Source organism: Polyodon spathula, chromosome 5, assembly GCF_017654505.1.
Source record: "Polyodon spathula isolate WHYD16114869_AA chromosome 5, ASM1765450v1, whole genome shotgun sequence".
In the NCBI taxonomy this organism is placed as follows: Eukaryota; Metazoa; Chordata; class Actinopteri; order Acipenseriformes; family Polyodontidae; genus Polyodon; species Polyodon spathula.
The window spans coordinates 65,047,644-65,065,157 of record NC_054538.1 but is presented as its reverse complement, the minus strand read 5'-3'; the positions used below and the strand labels follow the sequence as shown (position 1 = coordinate 65,065,157).

At 36.9% G+C, this 17,514-nt stretch overlaps 1 protein-coding gene across 1 annotated transcript in view; it reads left to right on the top strand.

Moving 5' to 3' along the window:
* The window catches only part of LOC121316433 (synaptotagmin-like protein 2), a 78,064-nt gene that overhangs the window by 37,199 nt on the left and 23,351 nt on the right, over positions 1 to 17,514 (top strand). The window contains exon 7 of the mRNA XM_041251504.1: positions 1,629 to 3,305. Within this exon, the coding sequence (XP_041107438.1) occupies positions 1,629 to 3,305 (1,677 nt within the window). The remainder of the gene's footprint in view (positions 1 to 1,628; positions 3,306 to 17,514) is intronic.

The following is a 17,514-nucleotide window of genomic DNA, read 5'->3' as shown; positions in this document are numbered from 1 at the left end:
ATCGTGTGCCTGAGGATGCAACATCGATAGTGGATAATTGCAAAGCATATGACATGGTTTATTTAGATTTCCAGAAAGCTTTTGACAAAGTCCCGCATAAATGATGAATTCACAATCCGAATGCAGTAAGGATTCAAGAAAATGCATGCACATGGATTAGGGAGTAGTTAACATGTAGAAAACAAAGTACTGATTAGAGGAGACACCTCAAAATGGAACAAGGTAAACAGTGGAGTGCCACAGGGATCAGTATTAGGGCCTCTGCTCTTCCTAATGTACATTAATGACTTTGCAGATGACACAAAAATAGGAGGAGTGGCAAACACCGTTGCAGCAACAAAGGTCGTTCAAAATGATCTAGTCAGCATTCAGAACTGGGCAGACACATGGCAAATGACATTCAATAGAGAAAAGTGTAAGGTACTGCATGCAGGTAATAAAAATGTCCATTATAAATACCATATAGGAGACACTGAAATGTGAAGAAATTGAATCTATGAAAAAGATCTAGGAGTTTGACTCAGGAATGTCTTCATCTAGACAAATGTGGGGAAGCTATAAAAAACCAACAAAATGCTCGGATATATAGTAAAAAGTGTTGAATTCAAATCAAGGGAAGTAATGAGAAGAATAAGAATATTGTGTTTAGTTCTGGTCACCTCGCTACAAAAAGGATATTGCTGCTCTAGAAAGAGTGCAAATAAAAGTGACCAGAATTATCCCTGGTTTAAAAGGCATGTCATATGTAGACAGGCTAAAATAATTGAATCTATTCAGACTTGAACAAAGAAGACTACTCTACGATCTGACTCAAGGGTTCAAAATTCTAAAAGGTATTCACAATGTCGACACGGGACTTTTTCGAGTTGAAAAAAGAAACAAGCACCAGGAGACTAGATAAAGGGGCATTCCAAACAGAAAATAGAAGGCACTTTTTTACACAGAACTGTGGGAGTCTGGAACCAACTCCTCAGTACTGTTGTTGAAGCTGACACCCTGGGATCCTTCAAGAAGCTGCTTGATGAGATTCTAGGATCAATAAGCTACTAACAACCAAACAAGCAAGATGGGCCAAATGGCCTCTTGTTTTGTAACCTTTCTTATGTGTAAAGACAATGTAGGAAATATTGGTGCTATCAGGCTGGACAAAATGTCACTCTTTGTATTTTTGTTTATAACTTTGTAATACTAGAATTTTACTGTGGTATTTTTGTCTCTAAACATGATTGTAATAATTCCAACAGAGAACAGTGTTTTATATTAGAAACTAACATAATACATTTTTTTTGAGTAGGTAAAAGCATGGTTATGTTGGTTGATTTTAAAAAGTGTTCAAATTATTGAATCTAATATAAATCAAGTTCTCAAGAGGAGGCATAAGAAGGCAAAGCACTAAACAGAATATTAATAATTTAGAAAATACGGCCTTCATTTTTGGCCCAGCAGATTATTGGCGTAACTTTTTCTAGCATTTGAAATGCTACTGATAAGACACCACCAACACCTTCTGTTTTTATATAGGGCCATTTACATTTGATGCAATCTCAATGAGGTGGTCTTCTCCCCTAAATTTATTATTTATTGTTTTTTCTCTCTCCCCCCCCCCCCCCCCCCCCCCCCCCCCCCAGATGACCTATCTGAAAAAGGAAATGCTGCATCTGTTTACTACCATTTGCTATGTACATCTGATAGAGACTGGATGACCAGTGAGTCTTCAGACCAACTCCCCCTGGTGTCTCCAAGAAAACAGGCTGCCGTATATAGATTTAGTCCAGTGGATAAAAACATCCAGTCTCTGGGGCCAAGTGCAGTTTTAGATGAGGTTGACACTCCTTTAGTAACCGAGATGGCGCCTAACAAGACTTTAGGACCAAGTGATGAGACGGAAACACTGGAGATCTCACGTGACTCGGACAGCACCCTAGAACCTCCTACGGTGTTGTTTTTAAGCCCTGCATTGCAGGAACAGATCCTAGCAAGTAGACCCACGAGTTTCAGTTCCTCAAGAGATATTGATACGTTGTCTCCCTCAATGCCAATGACGATGGATTCAGAGACCCAGACCCCATTAGACAGAGCAAAGCAAGACTTCATTTTTCCTACAAGTGGGCCAAGTGATCAGGCAGAAGCACTTCAGATTTTACAGGATTATGATAATACCCAAAAGACCCTAGGTGCTAGTTTTCCAAAACAGGAAATTGTAGCAAGGAGTCCCTCTTCCAGGTCATCAAATGATGCTAAGACACTATCCTCTCAGTCACCATCTCTTCCTGAGACTAATGATTTAGAGTCTTTAATCAGGATAGATATGGCGAAGGAAGATGTTTTCCCATCAAGAGGGACTGATGATCATGCAGAAGCACGGGAGCTTTTACAGGATTCTGACCGCATACAACAATTCCTTCCACTTTTGTCTCTTAGTCCCAGGTTTCAAAAACAAGATATGCAAACAAAGACACCCTCATCCAGGTCCCCAGGGGAAACTCTTTTCCCATTCCTGGAGATGATGGAAGATTCAGCGACACTAAACCCAAGAGAACATAGCCTGGGAGATGCATTATCCACAGAATATTTTGGAATCTCTACAGAAGACCCTTATAACATTCATGGACATAAATGCCTAGTGAAGGAGGAGCAGGAGTTGCTGTTAAGAAAGGAACATTTGTTTGGTTACAGTCCCAATTCTAGCCTACTAAACTGTCTCAATGAGGGGTCTCCAAGAAAAGCAGCGCAGTCACTGGTGTTTTCATTTGATACCATGGCTCCAGCATCTTTTGAAAAGTCCATGGAACAACATGGTATTGAGACCAATCAAAGCCCAAGGCAAGCTCCTGGATTGAGAGATGCCTTAGCTACAGAATCTTTAGGATTCTCTACAGAAGAGCAATGTTACGTGGATGCAGGTGACAGGCTAGAGGAGGAGGAAGAGAATTTGCTGCCAACAAAGGAACATGTGTCAAATTATACTCCCAGTTCTCGGAGTGAAGACAACCTACTAAACAGCATTACTGAGCAGTCTCCAAGAAAAGGAGCCATTTCTTCCTCACTGGTTTCCCCTAAACTAGACCAGCTTCCGTCTGAGCTGGCTGATGAGGATGCAGAAGCCGACACATTCTGTTTACTTACACCTGACCTTCAGTGTAAAACCTTGGAGCCCCACATACCTGGGAATTCATCTCTATCTGATGGCAAAAATATTGAAGATTCATCCCACATTTTGTTGGAAGACATGAATAGTTTTTATCCAAATTCAGACATGCAAGTAGAGGAAAGAACACTTTCTGAACAACCTTCAGAAGTTCAAGGTAAGAGAATGCTCTTTTTTTTTTTTTTTTAGCTTGTGTAACTAATACAACCTACACTAAATCTGACTCTCCATTATCTATTACAGTTAGAGATATATCATAATTGTATGAGTAGATGCCAGCACTGTATACAGTATGTGTGCAGATATCTCTATATTGTTGTTTTATTGGATGCTTACTAGATGGCAAAGCCAATGATGCCCCTAAATTGTTGTTTTACTTGAGGCGAACACTGAAATGAGATTGTCCTTCAGCTGGATTTTATAAAAAGGTATAAACCAAGGTTTATGTAAAAGATTTTTAGAGATTGACTTGTAATTTACTGAATTATTGAAAGTAGCTGGACATTTTACACTATGCAGCTTTTTTTTAATTGAAATTGGAAGACCATGCATAAAATACACTGGTCCTGTTACTTTGAAGAGACTTCAAATAACTACACTGATGTTTGCCACAATATACCTAGAGTTCAAACAGTCAAGGTTACACAGGTTTGCCTTACTATTGGAATAACTTGCAACTTAAAATCCCTTGCTGCTAATAATAATAATAATAATAATAATAATTTCAGAGCAGGCTAATTTTTTTTGACAGACTTATGATATATGCAAACATAATATGCAAAATAAATAAAAGGGGACTAAATGAATAGTGGAAAACCTTTTGAATGTGGTGTAATACAAAACCAGTAGGTGGCCAGTGCTGGCAGTTTAGTCTAGCAGCTCTTCCTAGTTTTAATGTAGGGACTAAAGGATTTGTATATAAATGTCCTGCAGTAATTGTATAACCCATTTTACCTGTGTTTTCATTTAAATAATACTATATCCTCTCTCCGATACTATCTGCAAAACAAGCAGTTCTTGTCACAAGGTTTCGCCCCAGGCTCTGAAAAAGCAACAGTGCTTTGAACTTTCATTTATTATTCAAGAATCTTCTGGGGGCAACATGTTGAAATATTTTCTATTATATTAAAATTGTAGACACCACTGGAATCTCTCCATTGCAGCCTATCTCAGTGTAAAGCCTTTGCCAGTCTGCATCCTGTTGATAATACTTACCAGACATCCGTTTTACTATGTCCCATTATTGTTTATTGTATGTACACATTGTATGGTGTATGTTGGGACTGCTACCCTAATCTTTTGATATCACTTGACATTATTATTGTGTTTTTTTTTTAATACTGATAATGGCCTTAACGAATGTAGGTCAGGGTTTTTGGATGAATATAGTGATTGGGGAGTGATTGTTCCAAGTTGTGGAACAAGTAAAATAAATTGAAAATCTGTCTCATTGATATAATGGACGAGTCAGGGTTTTACCTCCCCTTATACCATTGCCCAAGGTAAACCCGGTTTTGCCTGATTTGGTTGATGTGGTTGCATTTGACTGATGCAGTGAAAGCAGTTCAGATTGTGGTGGATCAGATTAAAGATACACAAATAAAGAGTGATCAGAATCAGCAAGGGCTCCCAACAGCATTGTACAGTTGAGGATGAAGAATGGGAGTTGACGTTGCAGTAGGAGAGGCATGCTAATGCATTCTTGCTTGAAACACAAAATAAAGAATTATTTGTACAAACCAGAATTTTGTGAGTTCTGTGCAGGATATAAAAACTGATCTTCAGTTGTCATTTCAGAACTCTATTTACCACACAGCCACAAATTGTTCAGCTTGATACTGAGTTTGTAAGGCTTTCCAGAATTCTGCAAGGGAGGTTTGTGATGAGTATATTCACTTCCAAAATGAAATACAAGCTCGAAGTAAAGAGTATGAGATTTTAAAGTGTAGAATGAAAGTATTAAAAAGCCAAGCCAGTCAGGGTCAACAATTGTCAGTTTCTTCTGAGACACCTGTATCACATAGTTCTGTTAAACCCCATATTCAAAAAACTAGTTGCCTATAAAATTGTTCTTTTCTTTGGGAGGCTAAATGATGCATCTGATCCTTTGTTTAAATAAAAATGTGAAGATTTTCTTGCCCTTTGGCCGATGTTGGATTGTTGAGATTGGTGGGAGATTGCTTGTTACCAAATAAGGACATGGGAAGAATTTAAGAACCAGTTTCTTGCTGCTGTTCTATCTGATTCATTTGAGAACAAAATGGCTGAAAGAGTAAGACATAGAGTTCAAGCTGATGATGAAAGTATACAAGACCTTGCATATTTTTTTCGTGCTTTGTGTCGAAGATGGAAAACGGCTTTGATAGACATACTTAAGCTAATGCTGAAAAAACATCAATCCTACTGTGGCAATTCAGTTACAGGGAAAAATTAAAACAGTGCATGGGAAGGCAGTATGAAAGACAAGGTTTCAATTGTAGAATTTGAATTAAAAAAGAAGGCTCAAGAAATGAGTAAAGGATAAAAGTGTTTCTGGTAAAAATGCACCAGGCAAAAGCCTGACTGTACAAACTAGTGTTGCTAATCTTGGAAAAGCTGCTACTGTGTGTTGGAAGTGTCATCAAGATCATCCACCCCAAGTGTGTCCTTTTAAATCGGTCTACTTTAATTCTTCACAGTGCCCTTTCTCTTCTGGCAAATTAGTTGTTAGTAAGAAAACTTTGACTCTTGTGTCTAGTGCAGATGAAGTAAGGTCTTTTTAAAGAAAAAAAAAAAACATGTCCAAACAGCTGTGCAACTGCCTTTCTTACAACAATAAGTTGTGTCCGTAACAATGCGGTGTTGGAGTGGAAAAGCAATGTTAGACACTAGTGCATCTTGTACTTTAATACAAGAACAGCTCTGGCATAAAATAAAAACCTAGAAAGATGTTTTGCAGCCTTGGAAACATGAAGTGTTGTATTTAGCTAATGGGGAGCAAACTTATCTATTAGATGTCATAATACTGAATTACCAAGTGCCTGTTTTAAATTTTGCTCTTCGTACTGCTGTGCTTCCTCGAGATAAAGTAGCTTTTGCTTTGGTCTTGGATTTAAATTTTATTGACATCTGGCATACAGATAAATGTGAAAGGCCAGTCTTACGTTATTAATAATGTCAAGTACCCTTTTTAGCCTGGACTTGTTAGTGTTGACTCTTGGTTTTTCTACAGTATTGTGTTTTCAGATGCTTATGAACTCTCTATGTATGTGTATATTACTGTAGCTCCTAAACCAGTTGTCTCCTGAGTCTTGCTTGAAACTCATGGAGGAGGAAAGATGCACTTTGATCAAAGAAGCTGTTGCTCAGGCAGAATCTGATAATGATTTTAAAAGGAATTTGCAGACACTGATGGAAACATTCTCAGGTATGTATACTTCTGTAACTGGTCGAACTGCAGTTCCTCGACATAGCATTCCTTGTGGTGATGTTGTTCCTATCAAACAAAGACATTGAATATCTCCTTACAAACAGCAAATAGTGAAAGAGCAGATACAGGAAATGTTGTCAAAATGAATTATTGAACCTTCCTATTCTCCCTGGGCTTCTCCGGTAGTGCTTGTCCAAAAAAAGAATGGCAAAGAAAGATTTTGTGTAGACTATCACAGACTTAATTTCCATTCCACCACTGATGCTTATCCTTTGCCAACCATAGCTGATATTCTAGAATGCTTGTCTGGTGCAATCGAATCTAATCAGTCTAAATAGTGGATATTGACAGGTTGAAATGGAAAAGGACAGCAAAGAAAAGACTGCTTTTGTCACTTTAGAGGGTCTTTATCATTTTAAAGTGATGCAATTTGGACTTAAAAATGCACCTGCGATGTTCAAAAGGCTTATGGAAAGAGCTTTGGGGAATTTGAGAGGGTCCATTTTGTTTTGTTTATCTTGATTGTATCATGATTTATTTTTAAAGTCATCAACAACATCTTCATGATATTCAATCTGTGTTAGGGAAGTTGAAGGAAGCAGGACTTACCTTGAATTTAAAGAAATGTCAGTTTGCAAGCTCTAACATTAGTTTCTTGGGTCATATTGTTTCTGATGCTCGTATTGAAGTAGATCCAGATAAAACAGCTGATATCCAGCTTTATCCAGAACCGTTAAATCTGAAAGAGTTGCAACACTTAATAGGTATGGCTAGTTGGTATCATTGATACGTGCCAAACTTTTCCTGTGTTGCTGAGCCACTAAATGCCTTCAAGAAGAAGGGAGTGAAATGGAACTGGACACCACAATGCCAACAGGCATTTAATCAGTTGAAACTGCGTTTAATAATGGCACCCATACTTGGGCATCCAAATATGAGCTTTAGCTTTTGCTGTTTATACAGACGCCAGCACACATGGATTTGGAGCAGTCTTAGTGCAACGCACTCTTGAGGGTTTTGAAGAAGTTCTAGCCTATGCTAGTTGAGCTTTTAACTATATCAGAAAAAAACTATTCAGACTCAGAGCTGGAATGTTGTAGCTGTTTGGTCTCTGGGGATGTGGTGATTTACCATCTTGAAGGTCGTGTTTTTACTGTCATAACAGATCATTTGTCTTTTAGATGTGGGTTTTTAACACTTGAAACCAGAATGCACGCCTTATATGGCGGGCCATTCAACTGCAAGAATTTCATTTTAATGTAGAATATTGGAAGGGCAAATTTTAAATCTTGTTCCAAATGCCTTATCAAGAGCTCCTGCTTGATCTTTAACATGTAGTTCTGTGTGTGATTCCTGTTTTCAGCCCTTTCCTTTAACTGACGATGTGTGAAAACTGCAAAAGGAGGATTTAGACGCCCAAACTATATCGGAGTATACTTTCTAGTATACAGAATCCATAGTCATGTGCTGGTGATTGGTGGCGCTGTAGATAAATATGGGTAGTCATGGAATATCTAGGGTGTGACATTTGCTACTTCTGACCCAGTGAATAGCATGCTGTGTTAGTGCCCATGTGCACTTGGGGTGACAGAAGAGCAACGGAAAATTAATTTCTGTTGGCTTTATTATTTATTTCTTTCTTTTAAATGACATCCCACTGTTGTGTAACAAAGCAGTATGAGTTTTTTTTTTTTTTTTTTTTTTTTTTTAATATATATCTCTCTCTCATACACTTACACATTACAAAAGCATCCCTAATTTAGACTGGAAGCTTTTTGTTCATTGAATGAATTGAAAGGAGTTTCTCTGGATTTTGTTTTCTTGGATGACTGTCAGCTTTCGGTGAACTACGGTCATGTTTTTCGTTTGGAGTTCAGTCCTGACACAAACACAAATATATTATATATATATATATATATATATATATATATATATATATATATATATATATATATATATATATATATATATATTTTAAATTTGTTCAGCAACCATTGTAGTTGTAGGGCCCCAGCATTGACTCTCTTATTTTTGCTTTGGTTCTTTCTCTCTCCTGCTTTAATAATATGTTTGTTTCGATAGCACATTAACAGTAGTGAAACGTGATTTGATTGTTTTTTGTTTTTCTTGTGTGCGTTAATGAATTGGATACACGTAATTTGTTTTTTGTTTGTTTAGCCATTGCTATTGCTATCATTCCTATTAATGCCATTATTATTGCTATTGTAGTATTATGTTGCTCCTGTTTTGGATATGCATTGTTCTCTGTGTTTTATAGAATACTATTGGCTACATACAACAATTAAAACAATGCATGCTATTAAAAGGCTTCTAATGGAGGTCAATTGTTTGTGTCATACTTTACATTTTGTCAGTGATCTCGAAGCAGATTACAAATGGTTCAGGGTCAGTCTTATTCAAACCTCTGGTGATAGGTTGTTTACTGTCAGAACTAAATGATTTAAAAGACATGTCCTGAAATAGTCTTCCAAGGGTATATGTTTTTGTTTTGTCTTTTTTTTTCTTGCTGAAAAGGTTGGAAATTATTGACACAGATTTCACCACGAGAGAAGGATTCAGTGGTGGGATAAAACAGTTATCTGTTCAGAGCTGATACTGATTCAAAGGTCATGGTATCTCTATTTTGAAAAAAAAAAAAAAAAAAAAAACTCTTCAAATACCAGAAAAAGGGCATTTGTAGCAAATGGGTTTAACCTAAATGTTCTTCTTTTCAAGGAAAAACCTCAAAACAGATTGAACAGAATTCCTTTTCTGCATTTCCTCTTGTGATTTGTGTAACCTTTCCAGGGTTGTGAAAGCTTTTAGAAAGCTGCTGAAGTTGTCTGTCTGTCGCCAGGTTGTTTAGGATGGTATAAAGTTTTTTATCTACCAGATGCCTATGCATGATGCTCTTATTGAATGGATATTGGCGTCTGCATTGTAGAATGGAGCTTTGATTTGGAGACATGCACAATGATTTCTCCACACTGACTAATGTGGAAAAGTACAGTATTGGAAAATGGGCTCTTTTTTTTATCCTTTTTTTTTTTTTTTTTTTTTAATAAAAAAAAATCTGATTTGTAAAATACTGATTTAAAATGTGCTTGGCAGGTGACATGCTATAATCTCTACAGGGGGTTCATTATCTATAACCTACAAGGAAGAGAGCAGTGATGTAAGCATTGATATCTGCATACACTGTTTCTGAGTAAACACTGCATGAGTATATTCCAGAGATGGAAATAACACAACAAATGAATAAATTTCACCCATTCCAGGTTTCATTAGGAACTTGATTAGCCACAGTGTATAGATAGGCTCGGGGGGGGGTGGGGTCTTACTAAACTCATAGTAAAGCAAGGATTGCGTCAAACTGCTATGGAATGTTTTATTTGCATCCTGTATTCACTACAACTCAATAACCCTATTTAATTGGGTATTGTAGTCACATGGACTTGCCACAGTAGTGGAAAATGCCAAATCCACCTTGGTTTGAACCCCTGAAGGTGGCTGTACTTCAGCTGTAACTGCAGTGAGCCGAAAGAAGGTGGCTGCTTCCAGTGCCCCATTTGCAATTCCAAAATAACTTTTGGTCTTTTTAAGTGGATGTTTTTTAAAGCGGAGCTAAAATAAAATTTCACATGTAGATGCAAAGCAGCTTGATAGACATTTTATCAAATTTTGAACCACTTGACAGCCAATTTAGCTTTACGAATGCAAAGAAGAAAAAGTAAACTAAACAAAAGGAAATGCACTATGAGGTTTTTCTTTTCTAGGCAGCAGATGTTGATGTTCTTGTTTATCTCCTCTGCTTTCACTGTCGTCACTGAAGGCTGAAGCTTTGATCAAACCCCGACGGTCATAGCATGTGTTGGTTGAAGTATTTTTTTTAAATATACAATACATAATGCATGTAGATTAGAGGAAACAAAAACCAAAAAAATAAAATGAAATAAATCGGCTTGTAATCAGATTATAGGTTCTGAAATTTCTTCTGGTGTAATTATATATTATGTATACACCTGTGTGAAAGTATTTATTTATTTATTTGTGTTTTGTATCCTGCTTTGAACTGTTGCTTCATGTCACAGGACAGTTCTGTAACTGCAGGCAACTCTTAACACCTTCACCAGTAAATGAAGGGAATCTGCTCTTGTGTGTGGTGCAATATTTGGAGGGTCTTGTCCAACACTTGTCCATTCAAGCCAAAATGATTTCTAAAGACATTTCTTAAATGAAAATGTAATTGATTGTTAGACTGGATAATTATTTATTAACGTACACTGAACGGGAGCACAGTCCAGATGGTAACCTTTGTAATATAATGGAAAAATGTGAGCTTCTGTAGAGCAGTGGGAAACTTTAATTTGTGTATCGCTAATTGTGTTTTATAATTTAATCCTGTTGTGAAGAAAATGTCTTATCAAGGAAATTTGAAGTTTCCTTGTATGGAATGAACTTGGATCTACTGTAGCACTCGATAGAAATGCTGTTGTCCGTTTCAGACTTCTCATCATTTAGTTTTAGTTTATTTATTTTTTTCCGCTTCAGCTTTTGAGGAGAGCGAAACCATAAACAAGTCTCAGCTGGGACTCTTGATTACTTATTGTATTTTTCTAGGTCATTTCAAAAACTCAAAATGCCAGCTGCTGTTAAGAATGAACCAGGTTGAACACAAGCTTGCTATGAGGTGATATTTATTGTATGATGGAAGGTTTAATTGAAATCTAGAAACCAGAAAGGTATTGCATGGAATGCAGTGTTGCATTTAAAATTACTTTGCATGTATTGCTTGTGTGCATCTATTATAGAACCTTCACAACTTATGGTATGTGAGTAAGTCTCATGTGGTCAATTAAATATCCCCAAAATAATGCATCTACTACACTTCTGAACCATTAATCTTACAATCCATATACAACACAAAACACTGTTGCATTCCTCCTAACATTATTATCAAAAAATAAATCATTGCTAATAGGTACTGTAATCAATCACATGTGCCAACGTTGATATCCTTGTTGCTTGAACAGTAGGCTAGAAATTTTTTGTAGTTTATTTTTTTTTTTTTTTATACATATCAAACAACACCTCTACATACAATTGTGAACACATTTTCCCTCCCCGGACCCCATGAGAGTAATTTGACACAGCAACTAGGTAACAGGTAGACAATGCACCCCGACAATCCCCACGTTTCCCTACACTCCCAGTGACAATTAAGCATTAGTCAATAGCTTGGTTATCTCAGTCGATGTCCCCCCTCTAAGTCTCCACTTAGCAGTTTTTGCCATATTTATCCTGGCGGTAGATAGCTCCAACATCACTAGGTCATTGAAATATGTCAACCACTGCTGCAAAGATAGTCTATATGGAGGGAACCAGAACTGTAATATCAGTTTTTTTTTTTTTTTTGTCACGATCAAGTCAGGTTTTCTGCTGGCACTCAAGCATTTTAAGTCTTGAATCATCATTAAGTAATAGTACAACTGGATTTAATGGCAAGTCTCCCTTAATTATGTTGGACAGTATAAATGTCACTTGGCCCCAAAAGAACTAACCTCTGGACATTCCCAAAGGACGTGCATTAAAGTGCCAGGTGTTTTATGAGAACAGAGGTTGGAAGTGGGTCTGAGGTGATTCCCACAAGGTATCTCTTACGAGGCGTCCAGGATGTCCTGTGGCACAATTTGAAATGCATTAGCTAATGATTAGGATTTTTTATGCATTATATGTGTTATGCCAGATTGTATCAATTGGCCCATCCTCTGAGGTTAGATCTTTTTCCCATATTTTGATAATAGCCAGTGGCTTATATAAAGCTTTTAGCACATGTTGAATTTAAAGAGATACAGAAAAAAGGGAAAGAGAAGTCGCGAGCTGCTTCTTTTGGCTTTCAGATAAGTATAGTTTATTGAAGATAAAAGTTCTGAGTTTTAAAGTTACAACCAGACACCTTAAAGGTTACATGGGGACAACAATTTGCAGATATCCTCTTTCCGAGCATGGATCAGAGCAATACAAAGAACATTTCAGTATTCTCAGTTTTAAATGCAGTAACTCAGTGACATCATGATTTTTCCTTAAACCAATCAGAAAGACACAAATCTCTTCTCACTTGGTTAATTGCCCATTTGTCCTAACCCTAGCTTCAAAGCATCTGATTCAATCCAGTTTATCTTTGAAGTAGCCAGTTTGTAAAACCCTCATAAAATCAACTGTAATTTCCTAAAAAAAACTTCTTGTTTATAAAGATGTTTAACATAAAAATAACGATCCACCATAAATGGCAAATGCCTTTCATGTTAGAACTGTACATCAAAGGAGAGGTCAACACCTTTTTAAAAATGTCTTGGAGGTCACCCTTGTCTTAGTAAGGACAAAGTGACCAGAAAGATCTTTATCAAATTACTGTCCAAGTAGGAATTTAACCTGAATCTGACTTAATCTTTTAACCCATTCTGTGAGTTGTATTCTAAGACTAAAAATTAATTTATATCTAAATAAAATGTCCCAACAGCAGATGTGAATGTTGAGGCTCTTTCTGAAGTTGGGTAAAGATGCTACAAAATGCACCGAAAAAGGTTGTACTACACAAGAAGGCCAGTGACTCTAAGAAAAAGATGTTCAAAGCAGTCATTGACTTGATTACCGGTAGTCTTGAATGTTTGGTTCTACTTTATCCTTATTGATCAAGGTCCTGGATTGTGGACATCATCAGCAGTAAACAGTGATGTCTTATTTATTCAGTTAAGATGTGGTGTGTGTCTTGGGATGGCAAAAATATTGTTTTGCTCCCTGCACTATTCTTGCTTTGGATGTTTGTGCAGCTTGTTTGCACTTTTGTTGTCATATTAAATTAAACAAATTTAGATGCAGTTTAATAAGACAGCAGCACCAATCTTACTGGTTCAAGTGAAGGCAATTTAACATTTTGTGAACTTGCGCCAGTGAGATACTTTTTATATAAGAAGCTAAATTTGAAATTGTTTTGGAAAACGATTCAGTACCATCAGCCAATTGGCTTCCAGCTCGAGCAGGCTTCTATCAGATGGTAGATGCCAGCTGCTACAGTCACAGCTGTGAATCGAATTTAAAATGAATCCGCACAAGTATCAGCGTTTCCATTTAGACTTGCTGTAATGAAAGCTCAGTTCACATCTATTGGGCAGCAAATACAAATGACCAAATTTATTTTACTGTCCACTGAATCATTGTCAGTGCTCTGCCTCAAAACCAGCCAGTTGATACTATGGAACTACGAAAGCACTCGGTCCTGTATGTTTTGTGAGAAGATAAAACTAAGCAACAGACTTTATAAGCAAACTAATGACTTAAATGACTAATGTCATGAAGCTTTGCTATCAAACATTAATTTAACATTGTTTTATTTTACTTGGAAATTCTAACGGTTTTTATTTGGGGAACAGTTTACAATGTTATTCCAGACATGTGAAACATAATTATCAAAATCCTGTTTATCATGCTGTGCCTATCAGTGGACAACTTTGATTGTTCAGTGTTTGTGCTCCTGGTCACCCATTGCAAAGACGTGTCCTTTTATGAAACATTAATACATTTATTATAAGTAGGGCTTCTGATTTGCTGTTTTAACTGATAAAAACCGTTAACACTCAATACAGAAAAAATTAAATCTGTGTATAGCCAGTAAACACTGGAAATGGCTACTGTATTCATGATGACTTCACCCCTTTCCCATTTAAAAAAAAAAAAAAAAAAAAAAAAAAAAAAAAAAAAAAAAAAAAAAAAAAACAGCTTTCCCAGTGCAGTTGAGTAATATCCCTCTTTCCTGACTTGTATCTATCATTGATTCAATCTGAATACTTTAAACCCACTCCAACTACTGGGTGGCAGCAAATTCCTACATTTCTATTGGAGACTCTGCTTGCGAGGTTTCAAACCAAATTACAATTATTAGGAATGGAGACATGTTTGCGGATTTAAAGCTATATTACAGTTTGATATGGAGGATTTGAAACAAAATTGCAAATTACGGCAAAATGTAAAAAAAAAAAAAAAAAAAAAAAAAAAAAAAAGCTACACACACAAAAACACTGGAAGAATGTGCCTGTGAACATAAGAATTTAGTTCTGGAAAACAAAGGGAAGAAGGTACAACTTAAGTTTGCAAGTTACTGTACATAGTGACATTAAATACCGCACAAGCATTTTTGAAAGTAACCGAAAACAATAATTTCATAGTGTATAAAAAGCGAGGAGTGCAGCAGACCTTTTCAAATTTATCATATTAGAGCAACCCTTTTAAATGCATAAATATGAACATGGGAACCAGCAGGAAGAAAAAGGAAATGCTGACTTGTCTATACATTTTTCACATTTAAAGTAATGGGGTCGATTCCACTGATCTTAACGGTGGCAGGGCCTATTCAATTGATATTAATAGCTCCACTCATTAGATACACAAAAGGACCCGAATATTGATTATGTTGTGAAAAACAAACATCCAAGGGTGCATGTGCATCTTTATCTGAATATACATAAAAAAAAATGTGAAGTGCCAGGCAGGTATTTTTTTTATTTAAATTTTGGTAATACAGACAAACCCGCTTTCTAGATTGCCGTGTAGGCCTAATATGTGACGTAAAGCTTACAACGGTAATTTAAAAAAGACTAGGTAATTTAATATCTGTAGTTATGAAAATATTTTTGCCTTTTCTATACTTGTGGTGTATGAATTAGATTTATTTACTTGTTTTAACCATTTGTAACTTTACAGAACATTTGTTGCATTGCTAAAATGATAAACCGTCATTTGCAACTAGTGTAATGTTACTATCAAGAAATGAAGAATGCAACGGTAGCTCTGTCTGAACTCTGAATACATACATTGTATGACAGCTGACCTCTACTGTAGATTGCATTTGAATTGTACAGATACAAATCTAAGAGTAAATAATGAAATCTTGGCCTAGAAAACGGCATAATTACAATGGTTTCCTTATAGGTGATTGCGGATTTCCAATGTCCTTGTTAAAAAGCTTAATAAATATATAAATGGAATACATGTATAATAACTAACAACTACAAAACACAAATGGCACTTCAAACAAACATATTTATTTATGGTCTAAAATACATACAAAATTAGATGTCAACAGAAAATAAAATCCAACCAAGCTGTAACAGGCCCAGGAGCCCTGTACATGAAAAGGGGGCAGGGCAAAGCCCTGCCATTTAAATGATGTTTTTATTTTGTGTTGTGTATTTTAGAACGGGGCATCCCCTCTGCCCCTGTGAATCACTTGTATGATTTTGTATTTGTTTTAGCATTATGATTTATTGTATTTATAAATATGATGGCGAAGCCATATGTTATTGTTTGGTATTTTATGTTTTGTTCTTTGTAAATACCTTGTGGGAACGTGTGAATGTCGGCTAGTGATTGTTAGATTAGCCGGCAGTCATGCGTAATTAGTAAACTCGTGCAGATTGTGGCCGAGGAGTAAAAGGATCATTAATAGCTATTTAACCCCTCGGCCACAGTATAAAAGCCTGCAGCTCTCCCTGTCCCGGGTGGAGTGTTTTGGAGTGAGAAAGAGCGAGCGGTGAGACTCAGCTAAACTTAGGAAAAGTCAAGGCGATCACCCAGCCTGACCTATATTGTTTAGTGATTTAAAAAAAAATAAATAAATATAAATAAATATTTTGAAATATTTATTTTGCTCTGTCTGTTTTATTTTTGTTCAAACCTTTTTATTTTGTTTTTGTTTGAAAATAAACGGTGCTGCAGCACTTTTTGCACCGCAGTACCTTGCCTTTGTGTTTTGTTCCTGCATTTGGCCTGACGTCACCACTAAGCCATCCCTGTCACACAAGCCTATATAGACAGCTTACCCCCTGCCCCATCCAAAAAAATGTTTTTAACCAAAAAATGATTGCAAGATTCACATTAAAAGAGTTGCATATAATAAGATCTGGCAAAATATCCTCTTGAATGAGGATAAATGACTAGTGGGGTTTAATTTAAAACAACAACAAACCAAAAAAAGTCAAGTAATTTGTGCCGGCCAATTTTTACCCACACACCAGATAATCATAAATCAGCATTTCATATGTGAAGTGTTCCAAATAAATGCACATTCTGGATGACAAATGAAGTTTACACATACACAAAATAGATATTCCCATTATGTTTTATTTCCACTTGGCTGCTGCTCACAGGTGAGAGAACTTTCATGAGCTGAAGTAAGATCCCAGAAATTTTCCATACACACAAAAAGCATATTTCTCTCAAATTTTATACACAAATTTGTTTACATCCCTGTTAGTGAGCATTTCTCCTTTGTCAAGATAATCCATCCACCTGACGTGTGGCATATCAAGAAGCTGATTAAACAGCATGATCGTTACACAGGTGCACCTTGAGCTGTTGCCAGAGAATTGAATGTCAACGTCCAACCGGCCTCGCAACCACAGACTACGCCAGCCCAGGACCTTCACATCCGGCGTTTTCACCTGCGAGATTGTCAGAGACCAACTACTTGGACAGCTGATGAAACTGTGGGTTTGCACAACCGAAGAATTTCTGCACAAGCTGTGAGAAACTGTCTCTGGGAAGCTCATCTGCGTGCTCGTTGTCCTCACCAGGGTCTTGACCTGACTGCAGTTCGGCGTCGTAACCGACTTCAGTGGGCAAATGCTCACATTCGATGGCCACTGGCACGCTGGAGAAATGTGCTGTTCACGGATGAATCCCGGTACAGTTGAAACCGGGCAGATAGCAGACAACATGTTTGGCGTCATGTGGGCGAGCGGTTTGCTGATGTCAACTTTGTGAACAGAGTGCCCCATGGTGGCGGTGGGGTTATGGTATGGGCAGGCATAAGCTACGGACAACGAACACAATTGCATTTTATCGATGGCAATTTGAATGCACAGAGATACCGTGACGAGATCCTGAGGCCCATTGTCGTGCC